General features: G+C 41.7%; 1 protein-coding gene across 1 annotated transcript in view; it reads right to left on the bottom strand.

The window, feature by feature from the left end:
• Positions 1-10,966: 10,966 nt before the first annotated feature.
• ccnj (cyclin J) overlaps positions 10,967-19,165 on the bottom strand; it is a 10,904-nt gene continuing 2,705 nt past the window's right edge. The window contains exons 2-5 of the mRNA XM_061746103.1: positions 18,611-18,821; positions 16,055-16,354; positions 12,708-12,867; positions 10,967-11,360 (exon numbers count right to left, since the gene is read on the bottom strand). Coding sequence (XP_061602087.1) covers positions 10,967-11,360; positions 12,708-12,867; positions 16,055-16,354; positions 18,611-18,821 — 1,065 coding nt within the window. The remainder of the gene's footprint in view (positions 11,361-12,707; positions 12,868-16,054; positions 16,355-18,610; positions 18,822-19,165) is intronic.

The raw sequence follows: 19,165 nt of genomic DNA, 5'->3' as shown, positions 1-19,165 counted from the left end.
CTCTTGGCACCTGTACATGCTCAATTCCCTGGAAACGGAGGGAAGAGATGGGATGAGACAAAGCATTAAAATGGCTGGCAACTGGATAGTTAGGATCAGCACGTCTGATGGAACTTTTATGTTCACTAATTCTCTGCTTCAGACTACGTATAGTTTTGCCTCCATACACCATGTCGCAGAGGCATTTGAGTATGTAAATCACATGTTTGGTGTTACATGTAATGAAACCTCTCACCGGGTAACTTTTTCCAGACCTGGGATGTTTAAAGTCAAAAGATTTATGCGTATTGTTACATTGGGCACAATTACCGCATGGATAGTTGCCATTTCTCAAAGGTGCCAGGAGGGTCTGACTAGGAGCAGTTTGTATACCGGCCCTGACCACCCTGTTGCGGAAGTTGGGGCCCCGTCTATACACAAACAAAGGTGAGTCTTTAAATGTATTACTAAGTGAAGGATCATTCGACATTAAATGCCAGTATTTCAAAAGGATGTTTGCTGAAAAGCTGATTTTCTGGGTCAATCTGGTGGTTCATCTCAAGAAAAACCTTTAGTACAATTTAGTAAAAATCTAGTACAGTGTATAAAAGTCCTCAAATATGTTTAAAGATCCCATGAGAACACATTTATATTAACTTATCTCTTATTTTTGTTAGTGTTGTCTGTTCCTGTCCATCTCCTACATCCAGAGTTCCTGAAGTTTTCCTGTTAACTCAGGTTTCTGCAACCTGTATTATCAAAAGAGCCATTTTGCCCCGACTTCTACAAAACAAGCAACTGTCAGGGCCCGCAAGAAATAACAGAGATTTTAAAAGTTTTCATCTTTTATTTATTTTAGCTGTTACAACCACTAAATATAACAACGGAAGTGCAGCGTGCATTTGTAGGTGCACTTTGAAATAATTTAATTTGTGAACTGTAGGCCTATTTCAGTCTATATTTGTGTAAGAGTAAAATAAAAACTACCCCACTTTAATATAAATAAAAAATGTAGCTGCAAATATAGAAATATAGAAATTAGAAATACAGGACTGTCTCAGAAAATTTGAATATTGTGATAAAGTCCTTTATTTTCTGTAATGCAAAAATGTCATACATTCTGGATTCATTACAAATCAACTGAAATATTGCAAGCCTTTTATTATTTTAATATTGCTGATCATGTCTTACAGCTTAAGAAAACTCAAATATCCTATCTCAAAAAATTACAATATTCTGGGAATCTTAATCTTAAAATGTAAGCCATAATCAGCAATATTAAAATTGCCTGATTGTTTTTTACAACTCGAGTACTGGTCTTAACAAAGTCTCTGGTGTGGTTTTCTAGCTTCACCTCAACCGCAGAAGTCAAACAACAAACTAAAACCTTATTCTTAACTCTCCTACGTCACCACGGGAGGATAAATACTCATTTTTAAGAAAGCAGAGTGGTAAAACTTGCTGTATGGAGTCATGGATCTTAGCCCTCCTACTGGTTTAAACTTCTCTGCACAGACTGGGAGGGAAAGAATCCCGTCCTTCCTCCTCCACAGGAAACCTTTGTCAGGAGCCGACGCTCTCATACCTCATACCTCATACTGGAAACGCTATTTTAGGACGTCTGTCTTATCATAAACTGATCTAATCAGGGTGTGATAGAGCTTTGATTCTGACGAACTTTAACACGTCGTTTTATAACAGGAACGGCTGTTATTCACATACTGAAGACTGAGAAATGACTAACTTATTCTAGGCCGGCGTGTGTCACTGAGACACCGGGAGCAGTACTGGAGTTGTACAAAAATATCAGGGGGGATGGTGGATTTTATCATATGTGGACAGATAATTTGTGCTGATTACAAATAATATAATATATTACAAATAATAGCAGTGACCAAAACACCTGCAGAAATACTGCAGGAATGACATAGCAGCAGTTAAATGCAGCCTTCTGTAAGCTTTAAATATCCACTGGGCTTACATCAAATACATCAAAACACAACAATAAAAACAGTTTTCTGAACTTATCAATATGACTCTGTCCTTCACAGGATAAGTAAAATGGATCACTGCAAAAACTCACAATCTTAACAAGAATATTTGTCTTATTTCTAGTTAAAATGTCTCATTTTAGTAAAAAGAAATCTCATTACACTTAAAACAAGACTCATCACTGGAAAAAACAACAATTTTCACCTGTTTCAAGTAGATTTTCACTTGAAATAAGTAGAAAAATCTGCCAGTGGAACAAGATTTTTTTGCTTGTAATGAGAAGATAAATCGTGTCCCACTGGCAGATTTTTCTACTTATTTCAAGTGAAAATTTACTTGAAACAGGTGAAAATTGTCAAATAAGTTATTTTTCTGGTGTTATTTTTCTGGTGATGACTCTAAATGTTGAAATAGCAGTAAAAACACATTCATTGATGAAATGACATAAGGGATGGAAAGGAGGGATGGCAGTTTTACAGGGAGGATGATTTGGACTGTTTTTATTTCAGGGGGGGATGATTTGGACCGTTTTTATTTCAGGAGGGGATGCCATCCCCCCCTCAACTCCAGTACTGACTGGGAGACTAAATAAAGCACCAAAGCAAAAAGTATCGTCAATCATTCAAGAATTACACGGACGCCTCACACCGGAGCAGCCGCCTCAGTCAAAGGTAAAACCAGCTTTATTGGGTGTTAGGTTTATTAATGATGGCGTGACAGGAGCAGGAAAAGAGAGACCCGTCTCTGTGATGAGGAAGGAAAGGAGAGGAGGGGAGGTGAAGGAACTAAGGAAGGTTAAAGAGGGAGGAATAAGGCCAATCCTTTCCACGGTCACGTCTGACGCCTTCAAGTTTCCTTCCTTCAGGGGGAACGAGCAGACAATGAAGATCAGGGGAAACGTGTCCATGCAGGACTGATGTGAGGGGGAGTGAAGGTCTGAAGCGTAAAAGAGAACGCTGGTGACACAAACATGATACATATTTGGTGCTGAGCTTCCCAAAGCTGTCCCACTTTCAAAACCGAGAAGAGCATTCTGCACGTGAAAACATGACTTTTGAACAGTAATTTATCAGAATAAGAACTAGGACGAGCATTAAGATCCCAGTCCAGTGTCTGAGGAGGCAGAGGTCATTTTGTTTTACACAACCAGGGTCGCCACCCGTCCCTTGAAATACGGAATTGTTCCGTAATTGGGAATTAAAATGTGCGTTCCGTATTGAACCAATACAGACACATATTATGCTCTTATTTATTAATGTAATAATATACAGGTGCAGGTCGGAAAATTATATATATATATATATTGCAAAACTTAATTCGTAGTAAATTCAACTTAAGGTGAAACAAATATATTATTTCCCACTACATACAAAGCAATATATGTTAATCCTTTATTTGTTATAATTTTGGTGATTATGGCTCACATTTTATGAAAACTCCAAATAAAAAATCTCAAAAAATTAGATTATGAAATCAATAAACAATTCAATCGTCAAAATTATAACAAATAAAGGATTAACATATATTGCTTTGCCTGTAATAAGAATATGTAATATACATGTATTAGTTTCACCTTTTAAGTTGAATTATTGAAATAAATTACGGTAACTTTTACACCATATTCTAGTTGAATTATTGAAATAAATTAACTTTTACACCATATTCTAATTTTATGTAGATCTGTATGTATATTATACATCTTGGCTGATGTGGACATACAAGCATAGGAGGCTATTCCAGTTGCTAGTATGGTTGTCTGTCTGTACAGTCGTGCAAGTTCAATGCTATTAAAGCACTTTAAACTTTAAATCAAAGCATTTTGTTTTTTCATATAAAATAAACCTATTTCTATTCAGTTTAGAAGTTTTTGGGATGTCCCTTTTTTTGGCGCCTGCGCTGCTGAAATCTGGGTGGCCCTTATTTTTATTTGTGAAAGGAGGCAACCCAAGGCATCCAAAGAGATGGAGCACGTCAGGAAAAATGTTGCACACACTGCCCTCTGCAGGATTTCCCCTGTATTACAGTCTGACATGCACAAACAGACCAAGTATCTATATCTCTATTAATATATATAGATTTATAGTTATATGTAGATATATAGATTTATAGTAATTTTTATGTATATAATTGGAGGTAAATATGTGAACCAGTATATATAGCATATCTACTCTTATATAGTTATTCAAGTATATTGTTATACCATTGCTGTCTATTGTTCTCTATTATATTGTAGTATTATAGTAAAGTAATGATAATGTAATACTATATATTATAATTACTTCTATTATTACATACATACATAGTAGCACAACTAAATGATGGGCGTTTGCTTTGTTTTCTTTTGTTTTGCCTTGATTTGTTTGATTTTGACTATATTTATATATACATATGAGTATTATATCATTGTATTGAACAGTTATTAAACTAAGTATGGGTGTTTCATAAGTAAGCTTATTGAAACTCAGCTTATATGTAAGAATGTATTTGTATTCTGTTTTTTTTACTTTTTTGTACTCTTTCTTTTCATGCATGTTAGAAATAACATTTTCAAATCAAATCAAATCAATATTGCTAAAGATGGCAGACAATAAAAGCTTTGCAACAGAAGTCTGCCACTCAAATGATAGAGAGTATGTAACTCATCTGAATATTGAATTCCTCATCTGCTGCTCTGCTCTCACAGAGCAGATGAAGTGGTGGTTAAATACTCTGCACAAAGAGGGATTACGACTACTCAGAGAAATTAAAATCACAGAGCAGAGACGATGAAGACTGTGCAGCTTTCACCTCTCAGGTGTGACGCAGGACGCAGGACTTTCACTGGTTAGGAAGGGTTTGGTTTCAGCAGCGTGTTCCAGCCAGAGGACCAGACCTTTCCTTGGGAAGGTTAAGATGTGGTGCTTAAATAACAAGTTAAAGGAAAAATACAACCAGTACTGGAGTTGAGGGGGGATGAGGGGGGATGGCATCCCTCCTGAAATAAAAACGGTCCAAATCACCCCCCCTGTAAAACTGCCATCCCTCCTTTCCATCCCTTATTTCATTTAATCAATGAATGTGGTTTTACTGCTATTTCAACATTTAGAGTCATCACCAGAAAAATAACACCAGAAAAATACGGGTCTCTCTTTTCCTGCTCCTGTCACGCCATCATTAATAAACCTAACACCCAATAAAGCTGGTTTTACCTTTGACTGAGGCGGCTGCTCCGGTGTGAGGCGTCCGTGTAATTCTTGAATGATTGACGATACTTTTTGCTTTGGTGCTTTATTTAGTCTCCCAGTCAGTACTGGAGTTGAGGGGGGGATGGCATCCCCTCCTGAAATAAAAACGGTCCAAATCATCCCCCCCTGAAATAAAAACAGTCCAAATCATCCTCCCTGTAAAACTGCCATCCCCCCTTTCCATCCCTTATGTCATTTCATCAATGAATGTGGTTTTACTGCTATTTCAACATTTAGAGTCATCACCAGAAAAATAACACCAGAAAAATTACTTATTTGACAATTTTCACCTGTTTCAAGTAAATTTTCACTTAAAATTTGAAACCAGTGGAACAAGATTTATCTTCTCATTACAAGCAAAACAATCTTGTTCCACTGGCAGATTTTTCTACTTATTTCAAGTGAAAATCTACTTGAAACAGGTGAAAATTGTTGTTTTTGAGTCTTTTTTTAAGTGTAATGAGATTTTTTTTTACTAAAATGAGACATTTTAACTAGAAATAAGACAAATATTCTTGTTAAGATTGTGAGTTTTTGCAGTGATCCATTTTACTTATCCTGTGAAGGACAGAGTCATATTGATAAGTTCAGAAAAGTGTTTTTTATTGTTGTATTTTGATGTATTTGATGTAAGCCCAGTGGATATTTAAAGCTTACAGAAGGCTGCATTTAACTGCTGCTATGTCATTCCTGTACAACCCCAAATTAGAAAGAAAAAGTCAGCAAACGAGTTGAGTTTAGTTCAGCTATAGACCAAACTTATTCCTATCAAACCCGACATGTTTCAATCCATTTCACTTCACTAAAATACAAAGGTCCAGTCCAGCAGCCGACCACTTTTCTGAGACTTTGCGTCCTTGAGAAACGGATGGACGTCCCTGGGAGAAGAGGTGGAAATGTCCTTCACCAAAGTTAAAGGGGACCTATTATAGCATCTAATATCTATTTTAAACAGGCTTCGAATGTCTTAAAAACAAGCTTTTGATTGTTTTTGCTAAATAAATTAGAAATTCAGCCTCTAAACCATGTCTTTATCTTCCCATTCTCTAACCTCATTATCTATGCAGGATCCTGAGTGGGCAGGGCTATGATAATGAGGCTCTGTGCTGATTGGCTGCCTGACGTGATGACGCGAATACGGTGGCCGAGACCCGCCATTGCTGAAAATTAAAGAAACGCTGCAAATAAAAATAAAAACGACGCAAATAAAAAAGCCACATTCACAGTGAATTACCGGGGACTATTTTTGCTGATGCACCGGTGTTTTTTACGTGAGAGGAGAAGAAGAAGACGAAGAGGACGTAAGTGAAAAGGAAGAAATAAGAAGAGCGAGGAATAAGAAGAACAACGGACGAGAAAATAAGTGAAAAGGTTAGTGTTCAACGTCGCTACACCGGTGCATCGGCAAAAATAGTCCCCGGTAATTCACCCCCTTTGTGGCTTTTTTATTTGCGTTGTTTTTTTATTTTATTTGCAGCTGCGTTTTTTTTCTGTTTGCAGCGTTACTTTTATTTTCAGCAATGGCGGGTCTCGGCCACCGTACGCGAATGCCGCAATACACCTCTACGAAAAAATGGCGGAAGCTCCGGCCGGCGGAGTTATTTACACCGTGTCCTAACTGCATGTGATGAGAGCGAGCGTCAGCGACAAAATCAATTCCATTGCTTTATTTTCTATTGGACTGTCCTAACTGGCCGTTTTGAGCTGAACATTTGTCGGACGCCCTGCTTCTATTCTCTTCCTGTCGCTCGCGTTGAAAGCCGGTTGAAAGCGCTGTAGGAAACAGTCATGATGAGGAACGGCTGATCCAGTTAGTTGAAATGAGAAGTTATCTCTATGATTCCTCCTCATTTCACTAAAAAAACCTCAATAAAGTGGCAGCTGCTGGAGGGAGATGGACAGAGAGCGTCCGATGTCACGCAGTGCTACGATAGTCGGACGCTCACATGCAGTTATACGGTTTTAGAGTTGTGGGCGTGGTTTGCATTTTGGTTACGTAACAAAAATCAGGATCTGAACGGCTCGTAGATCCACATCACACTAGATGGATCATCCGGGTGGCTGTACAGACACTGCAGAATTTGGTTTCTTTCCTCCTTCTCCTCCTTCCTTGATCTTCCTTGCACGGCTGGTAAAATGAAACGCTGCCCTGCATTTCCTGACCAAGTTACTCCGACGATTCCATCTGCTCTGCCAGAGACCGGATAATGTGTTTATTCCAGCTGAGGCTCATGTGGTTCACCGTTACCTACTAAAATACCTCCATATTCTTTTTCAAGCTGCTGAATGACATTAAGCACATTTATTTCCCAAAATCTGACATTTTCTTTTATAGATTCACATGCATGTCAATTATTTACTCGTGCAACTGTTGATAAAGTGATTTTCTGCTCATGTCAGAGACTCTGCATGGAACTGAACCTTTAGCCTCTTCTTTTTCACTCCTCCGAAAATTCTACAACTCTACAATCGTGGAATTGATTAACCAAACCAAACCATTAACCAAATTTTTGCGACCAGAAGACAGGGGGTAAGGGAGCCCTCTTGCCCCGATGGGACATTTTTTGCTGGATACACAATGGATTCCTACAAATATTGGAAGCCTTTGTGCTTGGCGATTTTGAGGACGTTGAAGATGCCTTCATATTTGGATTTATGATAGCAGGATTTCTCTTGATTATCCTCTTGATCGGAGGAGGGGGATTTCTGGTCTACCGACAAACACGTAAGTCGTCGACAGCTGTTCTGGCTCTTTCCGAGCTGCCGGACGTGGCTGAAGGGTCAAGCAAGGCGATCAAAGCTCAGACTTAAAGTTGGGGAGCAAAGCCTTAAGCTGGATGCGATTCTCGAACAGAATCGCAGGCTGGCGGCGGTCTTTGAGCTCATTGGCAAGATGGATAAGACCTTGGAGAAGTTGGAATTTCGGCTTGGCGGAAATTGTTCATAAATTCTTCTGATTGGAGTCGCCATTGATGAACCAGAGACTAAAAGGCAGATGGAAAATTACTGAGGCTGCCTGTTTTTGCAATATAATTGTTGATTCTATAATCTGGCCTTGACAGGGCGGTTTTGGCCGACACAATCTTCCTGGTGGAATGTAAACAAGGTGACTCTGCCCCCACTAGCCCTCCCCTCTCCCACAAACATCTGTGGACCCTGTTTTCAGAACTGTACCGAGCCGCCTGATAACATCAAGGACATTGGCTAAGAGCAGCTCTGGGCGAAGTTCACAGACTCATCGCTACACATGCACTTGCTGATAACCACACCTCCCTCAACTCAACGCCTTCCCCGGCCCCCCCTCTTATCAGCCCCTCAAAATTCTGTCTGTCGAGGATGTTGAAGACGCCTTCATAATTGGATTTATGATAGCAGGATTTCTCTTGATTATCCTCTTGATCGGAGGAGGGGGATTTCTGGTCTACCGACAAACACGTAAGTCGTCGACAGCTGTTCTGGCTCTTTCCGAGCTGCCGGACGTGGCTGAAGGATCAAGCAAGGCGGTCCATGCTCAGACTTTAACGTTGGAGGAGCAAGGCCGTAAGCTGGATGTGATTCTCGAACAGAATCGCAGGCTGGCGGGGGTCTTTGAGCTCATTGGCAAGATTGATAACACCCTGGAGAAGTTGGAAGCTCGGCTTGGCGGGAAGTGATCACATATTCGTCTGATTGGAGTCGCCATTGATGAACCAAAGACTAAAGGCAGATGGAAAATTACTGAGACTGCCCGTTTCAATATAATTGTTGATTCTATAATCTGACCTTGACAGAGCGGTCTTGGCCGATCGCTACGGTCACAATCTTCCTGGTGGAATGTAAACAAGATGACTCTGCCCCCACTAGCCCTCCCCTCTCCCACGAACATCTGTGGACCCTGTTTTCAGAACTGTACGAGCCGCCTGATAACATCAAGGACATTTGGCTGAGAGCAGCTCTGGGCGAAGGTTCACGGACTAATCACGTCACAGACACTTACTGAAAAACACACACACTTCCCTCAACTTCAACGCCTTCCTCGGCTCCTCCCTCTTATCAGCCCCCCCCAACAGTCTCCAGGTTTCGAGCGCCACGACGGCGATCACTTGGATGTACTGTGCTCCAACTTCAAAACAGATCGAAACAAATTCATGAAATAAAATCTCTTTGTCCCACTTTCAATGGTTTAACGCGGGGATCAGCAACCTGCGGCTCTAGAGGGTCTAGGTCGGCTCTTTAGCGCCACTCTAGTGGCTCCTGGAGCTTTTTCAAAAATGTTTGACCTTTTTTTCCCTCTTTTTTCTGTTTTTTCTTCTTTTTTTCCTTTTCTTTCTCGAAATTTTGACCTTTTTCTCGACATTGACTTTTTTCACAAAATTCTGACTATTTCGACTATTTTCTCAAGATTGTACTGAGGGGAAGATTTTTTTTATTGTGCACTTTGAGAAAAAAGTCAAAATGTCGAGAAAAAATTCGAAATATCGAGATTAATATTGGAATACAATTTCAAGAATAAAGTCGAAATTTCGCCTTTTTTCTCAACATTTCAACTTTATTCAAGAAATTTCGACTTTTTTCTCAAAATTGCACTGAAAAAATAAATCTTCCCCCAGTTCTAACTAATATAAAAACATGCAGCATGTGTTGTCTTCATTCTAAGGCTGATACAAGACTTTTCATTTTTTGCGGCTCCAGACATTTGTTTTTTGTGTTTTTGGTCCAATATGGCTCTAAAACATTTTGTTTTGCCGACCGCTGGTTTAAAGCCGTAGTTGGCAGCGATGGAAGGGGACGGCTCGTCATTTTCCCTCGTGAGGAAGAATAATAATCATGTTAACTACAGACGACGTGTCGATTACTTTTCCATCGATGGGCCGAGTTAATTTGTAAAAATTAACAAAAAAGGGGAGAAATAAATCCATCACAAGTGCCACACAAAAAAATAAATTTTTTTTCACAATTAAAGTAACCAGTTATTATTTCTTTTACATTTACTCGTGTAAACTGCTAGGTTGCTGGATGCAGAACTTCTCTTTAAAATAAAATAAAAAAAACAAAACCAAACAGCACACTTCTCTTTGAGATGTGGAAAAGCAGCAGTCAAAATAAAGTAAAGCTTCACGTAAACAACGTCAACTCAAAGTCCTCCAGTGATCGCTGAAACAGAAATTCCACCAGTCCAGTTTGTAGTCAGCGTGTTTCAGGACTTTCTAAAGGAGTAAAGACGTGACAGAACAAACAATAGCAGGTTTGCAGGCGCCGTCACATTCATCAAAAAACTGAACTAAACCTGGACCACAATCTGGGAAACACAGGTCAGTATTGTACCTAAAACAATCAGAGGACGACAGTCCTGACAGGAGCAGCCGTTCCCTAAAACTGTGACGTACATCTACAGCAGAACACTCCTTAATTCGTAACATCGCTCCAAAATATACATACATTAAAAAAGAAAAAACCCTCAGGGGGAAACATAGTAGACAAACTGACAAAAATTCCTTCTTGTTACTGCCCTTTTAACTTAGCACTTACAGTAGCCACAAAGTATCTGTGCACGTAATATACTTACATTTTTACTTAAATAAATACAAGACTCTCGGCACAACATTCACTCTTTGATATCTCAAACAACTCAAAAGAAAAGATGCAGGAATCTGCAAACTAGAGCAGAACATATTGCACATGGTGCAAACCTTGGGGTTCAAAGTGCTGAACCGATCACGTCGTCGAGTCTTTTCTTCAAATTAAAAACAGGCCTGTTTTTTTTCCCGTTACGTCTGAGGGAAACACGGCCGTCACCTCTCGAAGCACGGGGCGGTGCAGGGGGCGGTGCAGGGGGCGGTGCAGGGGTAGTGCACGCTGACCTGGTAGGCCCTGCCGGGCCCCTTGGGGTCCAGCGTGGGGGGGCCGGCCTGGGTGCTGCCGTTGGGGGCCGGCAGGGTGCTGCCCTGCCGGCTGAGGAAGGAGCCGGGCCGGCGGGCGCGGGGGCCTGGCGGGGGGAACTGGACCTGCACGCTGGGCAGCTGCAGGTACTGGGCAACGGTGGCCAAGGTGGACCCGGGGGCCCTGGGGGCCACGGGGGCTGGCGGGCCGGTGCTGTGGAACAGAGCCGGCCCCAGCTGACGCTGCAGCTGCTGCTGCTGCTGGCACTTCTGCTTCTTATCCTCTTTGACATCACTGTCGTGTGCTCTGGGGGGAAATAGACGGGGTTAATTAGAGAGACGAAGGATTTTATACATGCAATCGTCCTCGTGTACAGGACTGTCTCAGAAAATTAGAATATTGTGATAAAGTCCTTTATTTTCTGTAATGCAATTAAAAAAACAAAAATGTCATACATTCTGGATTCATCCTTCTTCCGGCCCTCGACGAAGGCGGACGCTTTTTCTGCTCCTCTCCCTTATCTATCAGCCCTGCTACTGCATTTGTTTGTCTCGTCTTCAGAGTCTCTCCTTTTCACTCCTCCGAAACTCTACAATCATGGAATTGATTAACTGGTCTCTCAGCACAATTGATCAATTTTTGCGACAAGAAGTCAGGGGGTAATGGAGCCCTCTTGCCCCGATGGGACATTTTTTGCTGGATAGTCAATGGATTCCTACAAATACTGAAAATTTATGATAGCAGGATTTCTCTTGATTATCCTCTTAATCGGAGGAGGGGGATTCCTGGTCTACCGACAAGCGCGTAAGTCGTCGACAGCTGTTTTGGCCCTTTCAGAGCTGCCGGACGTGGCTGAAGGGTCAAGCAAGGCGACCAACGCTCAGACTTTAACGTTGAGGGAGCAAAGCCGTAAACTGGATGCGATTCTGGAACAGAATCGCAGGCTGGCGGCGGTTTTTGAGCTCATTGGCAAGATGGATAAGACCTTGGAGAAGTTGGAAGCTCGGCTTGGCGGAAATTGATCACAAATTCGTCTGATTGGAGTTGCCATTGATGAACCAGAGACTGAAGGCAGACGGAAAATTACTGAGGCTGCCTGTTTTTGCAATATAATTGTTGATTCTATAATCTGGCCTTGACAGGGCGGCTTTGGCCGATCGCTCTGGTCACAATCTTCCTGGTGGAATGTAAATGACTCTGCCCCCACTAGCCCTCCCCTTTCAGGAACATCTGTGGACTGTTTTCAGAACTGTACCGAGCCGCCTGATAACGCAACCCCAGCCTCTACGGTAGCGTCTTATAATGCGGTGTGCCTTATAGTGCGGAAAGTATTGTACTCAAGTTACCGTATTGTCCACACTATAAGGCGCACCGCATTATAAGGCGCACTAAATATCTGGTAAAATACCGTACTATAGTGGCTGGGGTTGAGTTACGTATCTACCTGATGGAGCTGCGCTACAGGAAATGCTACAAAATCCTACAGCAAATGCAAAAAAAAAAAAACTGAAAAAAAAATACGGTACTTGAGCACTAAAATGATCAATTCAGTAATAGAATTAAACAATTAAACAGATATTTCCTCTTAATTTAAATGCAAGAGAGAAAAATAAATAAACTAAACTAGTCTAGTTGGTATATGTTGATACCCACAGGAGCAGTTTGTCGGTGCAGGCCACCAGGCCGTCCCACACGTATCCGGAGAGACGCTGCAGCCGCGGCGGCCAGGTGGGAGTAAGCTGGAGGACGAGACGAGAAGCAGCCACGCATGCAGCCGCCACCAGAGACGGAGCATAACACAAGAACACATGATCTGGGGGAGGAAAAACAGTTCCAGCATTTACTCTCAGACCATATATATGCAAATATAATATCATCTTCAAATCCAGACAACGTAGCAGGGTCGTGTTATGCGTCCGTTTTTCAGTTGGACTTCCCATTTAATCAAATCCTCTCATAATTATGTCCACTCATCAAGGCGTCCCTTTTAACTTTTCACTGGTGGTCATTTTTAAAATACTCCCACAGTTTGACAGATTTCAGGCTTCAAAGATGCATATTTTTCTCTTGTTGGTTTAAAGAGCAGTTCACAAATAAGTGGCATTAAGTCTGTATATTATTCAAATCTTGATTTATTTATTCAAACAGGTTAAAACAAAAAATAATCAGATTAAAGAGACAAATCTAAATGTAGATAAATATTTCCTGTTTGAAAGGGTGTAGGATGAAGTTTCAAAAAACTTTTCTAGTCCTACCTCTTCTAATGTTCTGTTTTTACAATTTCTTCATTTCACAGAACTCAAAAGAAAAGTATAAAAGAGAAAGAAAAGGTGGTTGAGCCGAGCAAGGCACTTTGGTAGTTGGCTGTTCATGTGTCCATTTCCATTTTGTATCCATTAAGAGTATTGATTTTAAAGATTTGTTTAAACTTACTTGGTGATTTGCATGATTTCATTTCATCTTTGCAGTTGTTCCTCAGATTAACTCCCATCACTGATACACAATGGGTTTTGATGTTTGTTCGTACATGCTGTTTTTTTAAATGACATATTCCCCTGAGATTGTGTTTATTTTCTTTTATTTGAAACAACTTATGGATGTCTTGTGGCAACTGATGCTGAATCGCTTTGTGCATGATTTGTATAGTTTTGAAGTCGACCAGATCCTTGAATTTGAGTGTTCTCACTTTGATGAAGAGTGGGTTTGTTGATTCTCTAAAGGCTGTTTTTTTAGGGCCCGAGCACTGACAGTGCGAAGGCTCTAATGTATCTGTAGGAGATGTTGTTTTTGTTTTTATCCTCGTTTTTCTTCCGACGAAATGAGGGCCTTTTTTCCCCCTAAAGGTGCCCCAAAAGTCACCAAATTTTTCACCAAGCCAGACCTGGTGATAAATGTGATATTTCATGGTTTGCATTAATGGGCGTGGCAAAATTGCTCAACAGCGCCCCCTAGAAAACTTTGTGCCTCAAGCCCCACAATACGGTTTGACGTACATGCACGAAAATCGGTACACACCTGTATCATGTCACAACTTAAAGAAAAGTCTCTTGGCGCCATGGCCGAAACCCAACAGGAAGTCGGCCATTTTGAATTAATCGTGTCATTTTGGCGCAATTTATGCCATTTCTTCAGCAGTTAATACGGCCCGAACCGTAACGTGCACCCAGGTGTGTTATAGGGGTGGGCGGTACACCGGTGTCATAGTCATCACCGGTGTGACACTGCGCCACGACATGGATTTTGCAATACCGTCAATACCGTAATAAATCAATTATAAAATAATAAGCCTAAATAAGGCATTAAAAACGTCGGTGATATGCAAGGTTTGCTGCCGTGTTGTGACAGCAAGAGGTGGAAACACAAGCAACCTGTTTCATCACTTAAAAAACACGCACGCCCGTGAATATCAAGAGGCAACCCGGGCCAAAACGAGCGCAAGTGGGACCAGCAGCTGCTGCTGGGACCGCTGCTCCGCTGGTGCTGTGCACGTCCCAAGACTACAGCTTTCACTGCAGGCATCGTTTACTGCTGCTACACCTTACGACAAGAGTAGTAAGAAATGCACGGCTTAAAGTATTCCGGCACCGTGCCGGATCTCCGGCGTACAGAGTTTTTTTTCTCGGCATGCGAGTTTGAGTGCTTTAAAAAAAAAAAAAAAAAAAAAAAAAGGTTTGAGAGAAAAAAAAGGTTGAGTCAACCGAGTTCGTCTACCAATGGAATGAGAGGAAAGCAGCTCTGGCGCTCAACCAAACTAACACCGGCCAATCAGAAGTAGAGCTGGGCGGGTCTTTGACGGCAGCGGAGCGCAGAGCGCTGTTTCAACCAGAATCACCGACTTCAAGATGGAGAAAAAATTAATGAATGTCGGTTTAAAAGAATCTTTTTGCCCAGAAGAAAAAAAGAGTGACAAAAATTACCCATAACCATGTTGTTCTCTCGAAAAAACACACCTGTACCGCGGGCTTTAGAAGAAAAAGGCGCTGCAGCGCGAGTCGGGATGGAGCGGCTCAGAAGAGCAGTGAAATACGTGCGAGGCGGTGCTGATCTCCGCAATTTGAAGCTTTGTATAATAATTATTTAAAAAAAAAAGGGTTGCTACTATGTGAATATCACTTATCACGGGCTCTTTTTGGAACGTAACCCTCTCGAAAAACAAGGGATTACTGTATATGCATACTCATGGCATAAACCTGTCAAGTTTTGGATTTAAAATGAAGGGAAATTTTCCACCACCCGCTGTCCAACCAGCCCAACCGAGGTTCAGTATTAGATTTTAAGACAAGTTTACTAAATATTTAAAATATAATATAATAAAATAAATATAATATAAAGGATACTACCATTTACTTATTATATTATAAAAATATTAACCTTATTCACATAAAGGGACAGGACAGGCTACTCCTCCCAAAACGTACCAAAAAATACCGTGATATTATACCGTCACCGTTCAAAAGATGAAAAATACCGTGATATTAATTTTAGGTCATATCGCCCACCCCTAGTGTGTTATACATCAAAATGTGCGTCTCCATCCTGCGACGACGCGCATTACTTTTCTCTTTCAAAAGTGTTACCGTGGCGACGATAAACGCCAAAAAGTGCGCCCCCCCTTCATCTGATTGGTCCATATTTGATAGTTCCTACTTTCTGCCATAACTTTTTAATAGTTTGACATAAAGACTCATGGGTGGTGTCATCGGACTCAGTATTGAGTCCTTGACCTTTATTGGTGCAAATTGCACGTGCGAGGGCCCGTTCATCGCTGCTTGCAGCTTTAATTTACCATTTTTATTGCTCTTCTTTGAAGTTTGAATATTGTATCCGTGTTTGTTTTATATGTGTTCCCCCAACACTTCCACACAGTAGCTCATATATGGAAGTATGAAGGAGCAGTACAAGGTTTATAGTGATGATTAAGAAGGTGTTTGATCTTCAGTGAAGGCTCAGCCTTAAGAGACAGCAGCTGTGTTTCCAGTAATATGTATAAATACGTGTACCTTGCAGTGAAACCTCCAGGAAGTAGTCTGCGTACTTGGCCATGTACAGCTTGGTCTTGTCCAGGCGGGTGAGGGGCCAGCCGTCGTGCAGATCTCCCTCATGGACGGCAGCAGACAGGTAATACTCTATGAAGTGAGCGGCCGTGGGGAGGTACAGGTTCCACTGGAAGGTTTCCAGCAGCAGCAGCTCCATGTGCAGCAAACCCTGCTTGGTCAGCACCAGGTTCATGGAGCTCATGCAGCCCAGCCCGTTGAGAGTCTCCAGCTTCGGGATCCGGTCCTCCCGATCCTCAAACTTACCTGCAGCAAAGAAGGAGAAGAAGAGGAATTTGATCCGTGACATCAGTGTGGCGACTAAACGCTCAGGTATGGAGCTAGAACAGTCTCATAATTCGCAAATGCACACACCGTTTCACAAATGCACAGGACAAAATTCACAAATGCACACACCGATTCACAAATGCACACACCGTTTCACAAATGCACAGGACAAAATTCACAAATGCACACACCGATTCACAAATGCACACACCGATTCGCAAATGCACACACCGTTTCGCAAATGCACACACCGATTCTCAAATGCACACACCGATTCTCAAATGCACACACCGATTCTCAAATGCACACACCGATTCTCAAATGCACACACCAATTCTCAAATGCACACACCGATTCTCAAATGCACACACCGATTCTCAAATGCACACACGCACACACCGTTTCGCAAATGCACACACCGATTCACAAAAGCACACACCGATTCACAAATGCACACACCGATTCTCAAATGCACACACCGTTTTGCAAATACACACACCGATTCTCAAATGCACACACCGTTTTGCAAATACACACACCGATTCTCAAATGCACACACCGTTTTGCAAATACATACACCGATTCACAAATGCACACACCGTTTTGCAAATACACACACCGATTCTCAAATGTACACACCGTTTCGCAAATGCACACACCGATTCACAAAAGCACACACCGATTCTCAAACGCACACATCGTTTCGCAAATGCACACACCGTTTCGCAAATGCACACACCGATTCACAAAAGCACACACCGATTCACAAATGCACACACCGATTCACAAATACACACACCGATTCACAAATGCACACACCGTTTCGCAAATGCACACACCGATTCACAAAAGCACACACCGATTCTCAAATGCACACACTGTTTTGCAAATACACACACCGATTCACAAATGCACACACCGACTCACAAATACACACACCGATTCGCAAATGCACAGAACAATTCACACATGCGTAGGACAAGATATACAAATGTATTTTTGATGCACACACAAATATAACCTGATTTACAAATGTTTTTTTGTCTCTGAGCTGCGCTGGATTTGTGTGTGACTTTTGAGACTCTTCTGACGTGACTCGATCCACAAATATGTTTTTTTTAACACGGAAGGATCTGCAACCAATCAGATGTCTTCCTTTGTTCCAGCCAATCATAAGAGCACGTGGGGGACGCAGAGCAGTGGACAAAACACGACTTACTCGTAAACCAATCAGATTAAAGGGGCGGATACACCTGCTGTTTTGAACTGCGTTCGCGTCGTTCGCTTAGAAAAGTGATTAATATTTGGAGTTGGTGGAGTAAAGATAAATAAACAAGACAGCAACACGGGATGGAGAGGAGATCACTGCTTTGCTTTTCTTGTGATCTCGGTAAAGAAAACAGCGCGATCAGAGATGGTTTGTCGGGCCGTTCAACCAGAGCCGTCGAGAGACTGGAGACTCTTAGTCCTGCCGATTTAGCAACTGATGATGGGAAACAGCGGGGATATTTCTGTATTCTATTTCTGTATACTTCTGTATCCCGAATATGAGCAAATTCGGGTCATTCAAAGGGGTTAATGGTGTTTACATGGCCGTGCAAAACTGGGTTATTGCTAATATTCGGGTTTTAAAAGGTTTATTGATGCATGAAAACGCAGTCAATGACAGCTCATATTCTGGTTTTTAAAAACCTGAATATGACCCCTGGGTTACTCCTTTTAAAACCCGAATATTCGGTCATGTTTAGCCTAACGGAATATCCCCATAAAACGGAACAGGAATTTGTTTTCTGCACAGGCTCTGTTCACAAGGAATCCTGGTCTTTTGAGTCCAGGAAGTTCTTATAAACACGGAGAAACGAGACCAGGAGGAGACTAATCACTTCATAAATGGAATGAAGGATATGAACATTTCTGCATTTGTAGACGGTAGAAAGTACCGGGATAGAAGATTTACAAGAAGGTGAGAGAAAAGTTGCGCGAAGCAGCATTTGTTTTGAATTTGGATACAGAAAGAAGAAGCAGAAATGACGGGAATTGCGTTGTGACGTTCTCCGTGCGTCGCTGGTTTGATCCAGATATCCCGAATGATTAATTACCATGTAAACGGAATATTCTGAATGTTTCAGTAACCGGAATATTAGCAATAACCTGAATTTTGACTGCATGTAAACGCAGTCAGTGTGGGACTAAACGCTCGGGTGTTGGGGATGTGAGATCAGCAGTGAGACTTACTGGCCAGCAGCAGACAGGACAGGGCGACGGTGTGCAGCTGCTGCACCGTGACGTCGTAGCGGTCCATGAACAGGTCCAGCAGGTACACGGCCAGGTGTCGCGCTGCGGGACACAGCTTGAAGCGGTTGCTGATGATGGCGATGAGGTCGGCGAAGTATCGTCTCAAACCGAGCTGAGGGGAATGACCGGAGTAGGAGGGCAGCTTGAGCTCCTGTGGAACAAAACAGTGTAAATATGATGATGAAGTAAACAAGCTTTACCTCATACTGCTGCACCTTTACCTTTTGTTAATTGTATATATGTTAATAAGAGCAACATTTGTCTATTTACTGTTTGCTACTATTTAAAGGGGACCTATGAAAAACAGGTTTTTTCTTGCTTTAACATATATAGAGTGGTCTCCCCTCAGCCTGCCAACTCAGAGAAGGAGGAAAGAACTAGATTCTGCAGTGTCTGTACACGATGAGCCGTCCAGTGTCATGTGGATCTACGAGCCAATAAGATTCTGATCCCGTCGTTACGGAACAAAAATGTGATTTACATAGTTTGTCCTCC

This window comes from Cololabis saira, chromosome 17 (genome assembly GCF_033807715.1).
Source record: "Cololabis saira isolate AMF1-May2022 chromosome 17, fColSai1.1, whole genome shotgun sequence".
Taxonomy (NCBI): Eukaryota; Metazoa; Chordata; class Actinopteri; order Beloniformes; family Belonidae; genus Cololabis; species Cololabis saira.
This window is presented reverse-complemented; position numbering and strand designations above follow the sequence as displayed.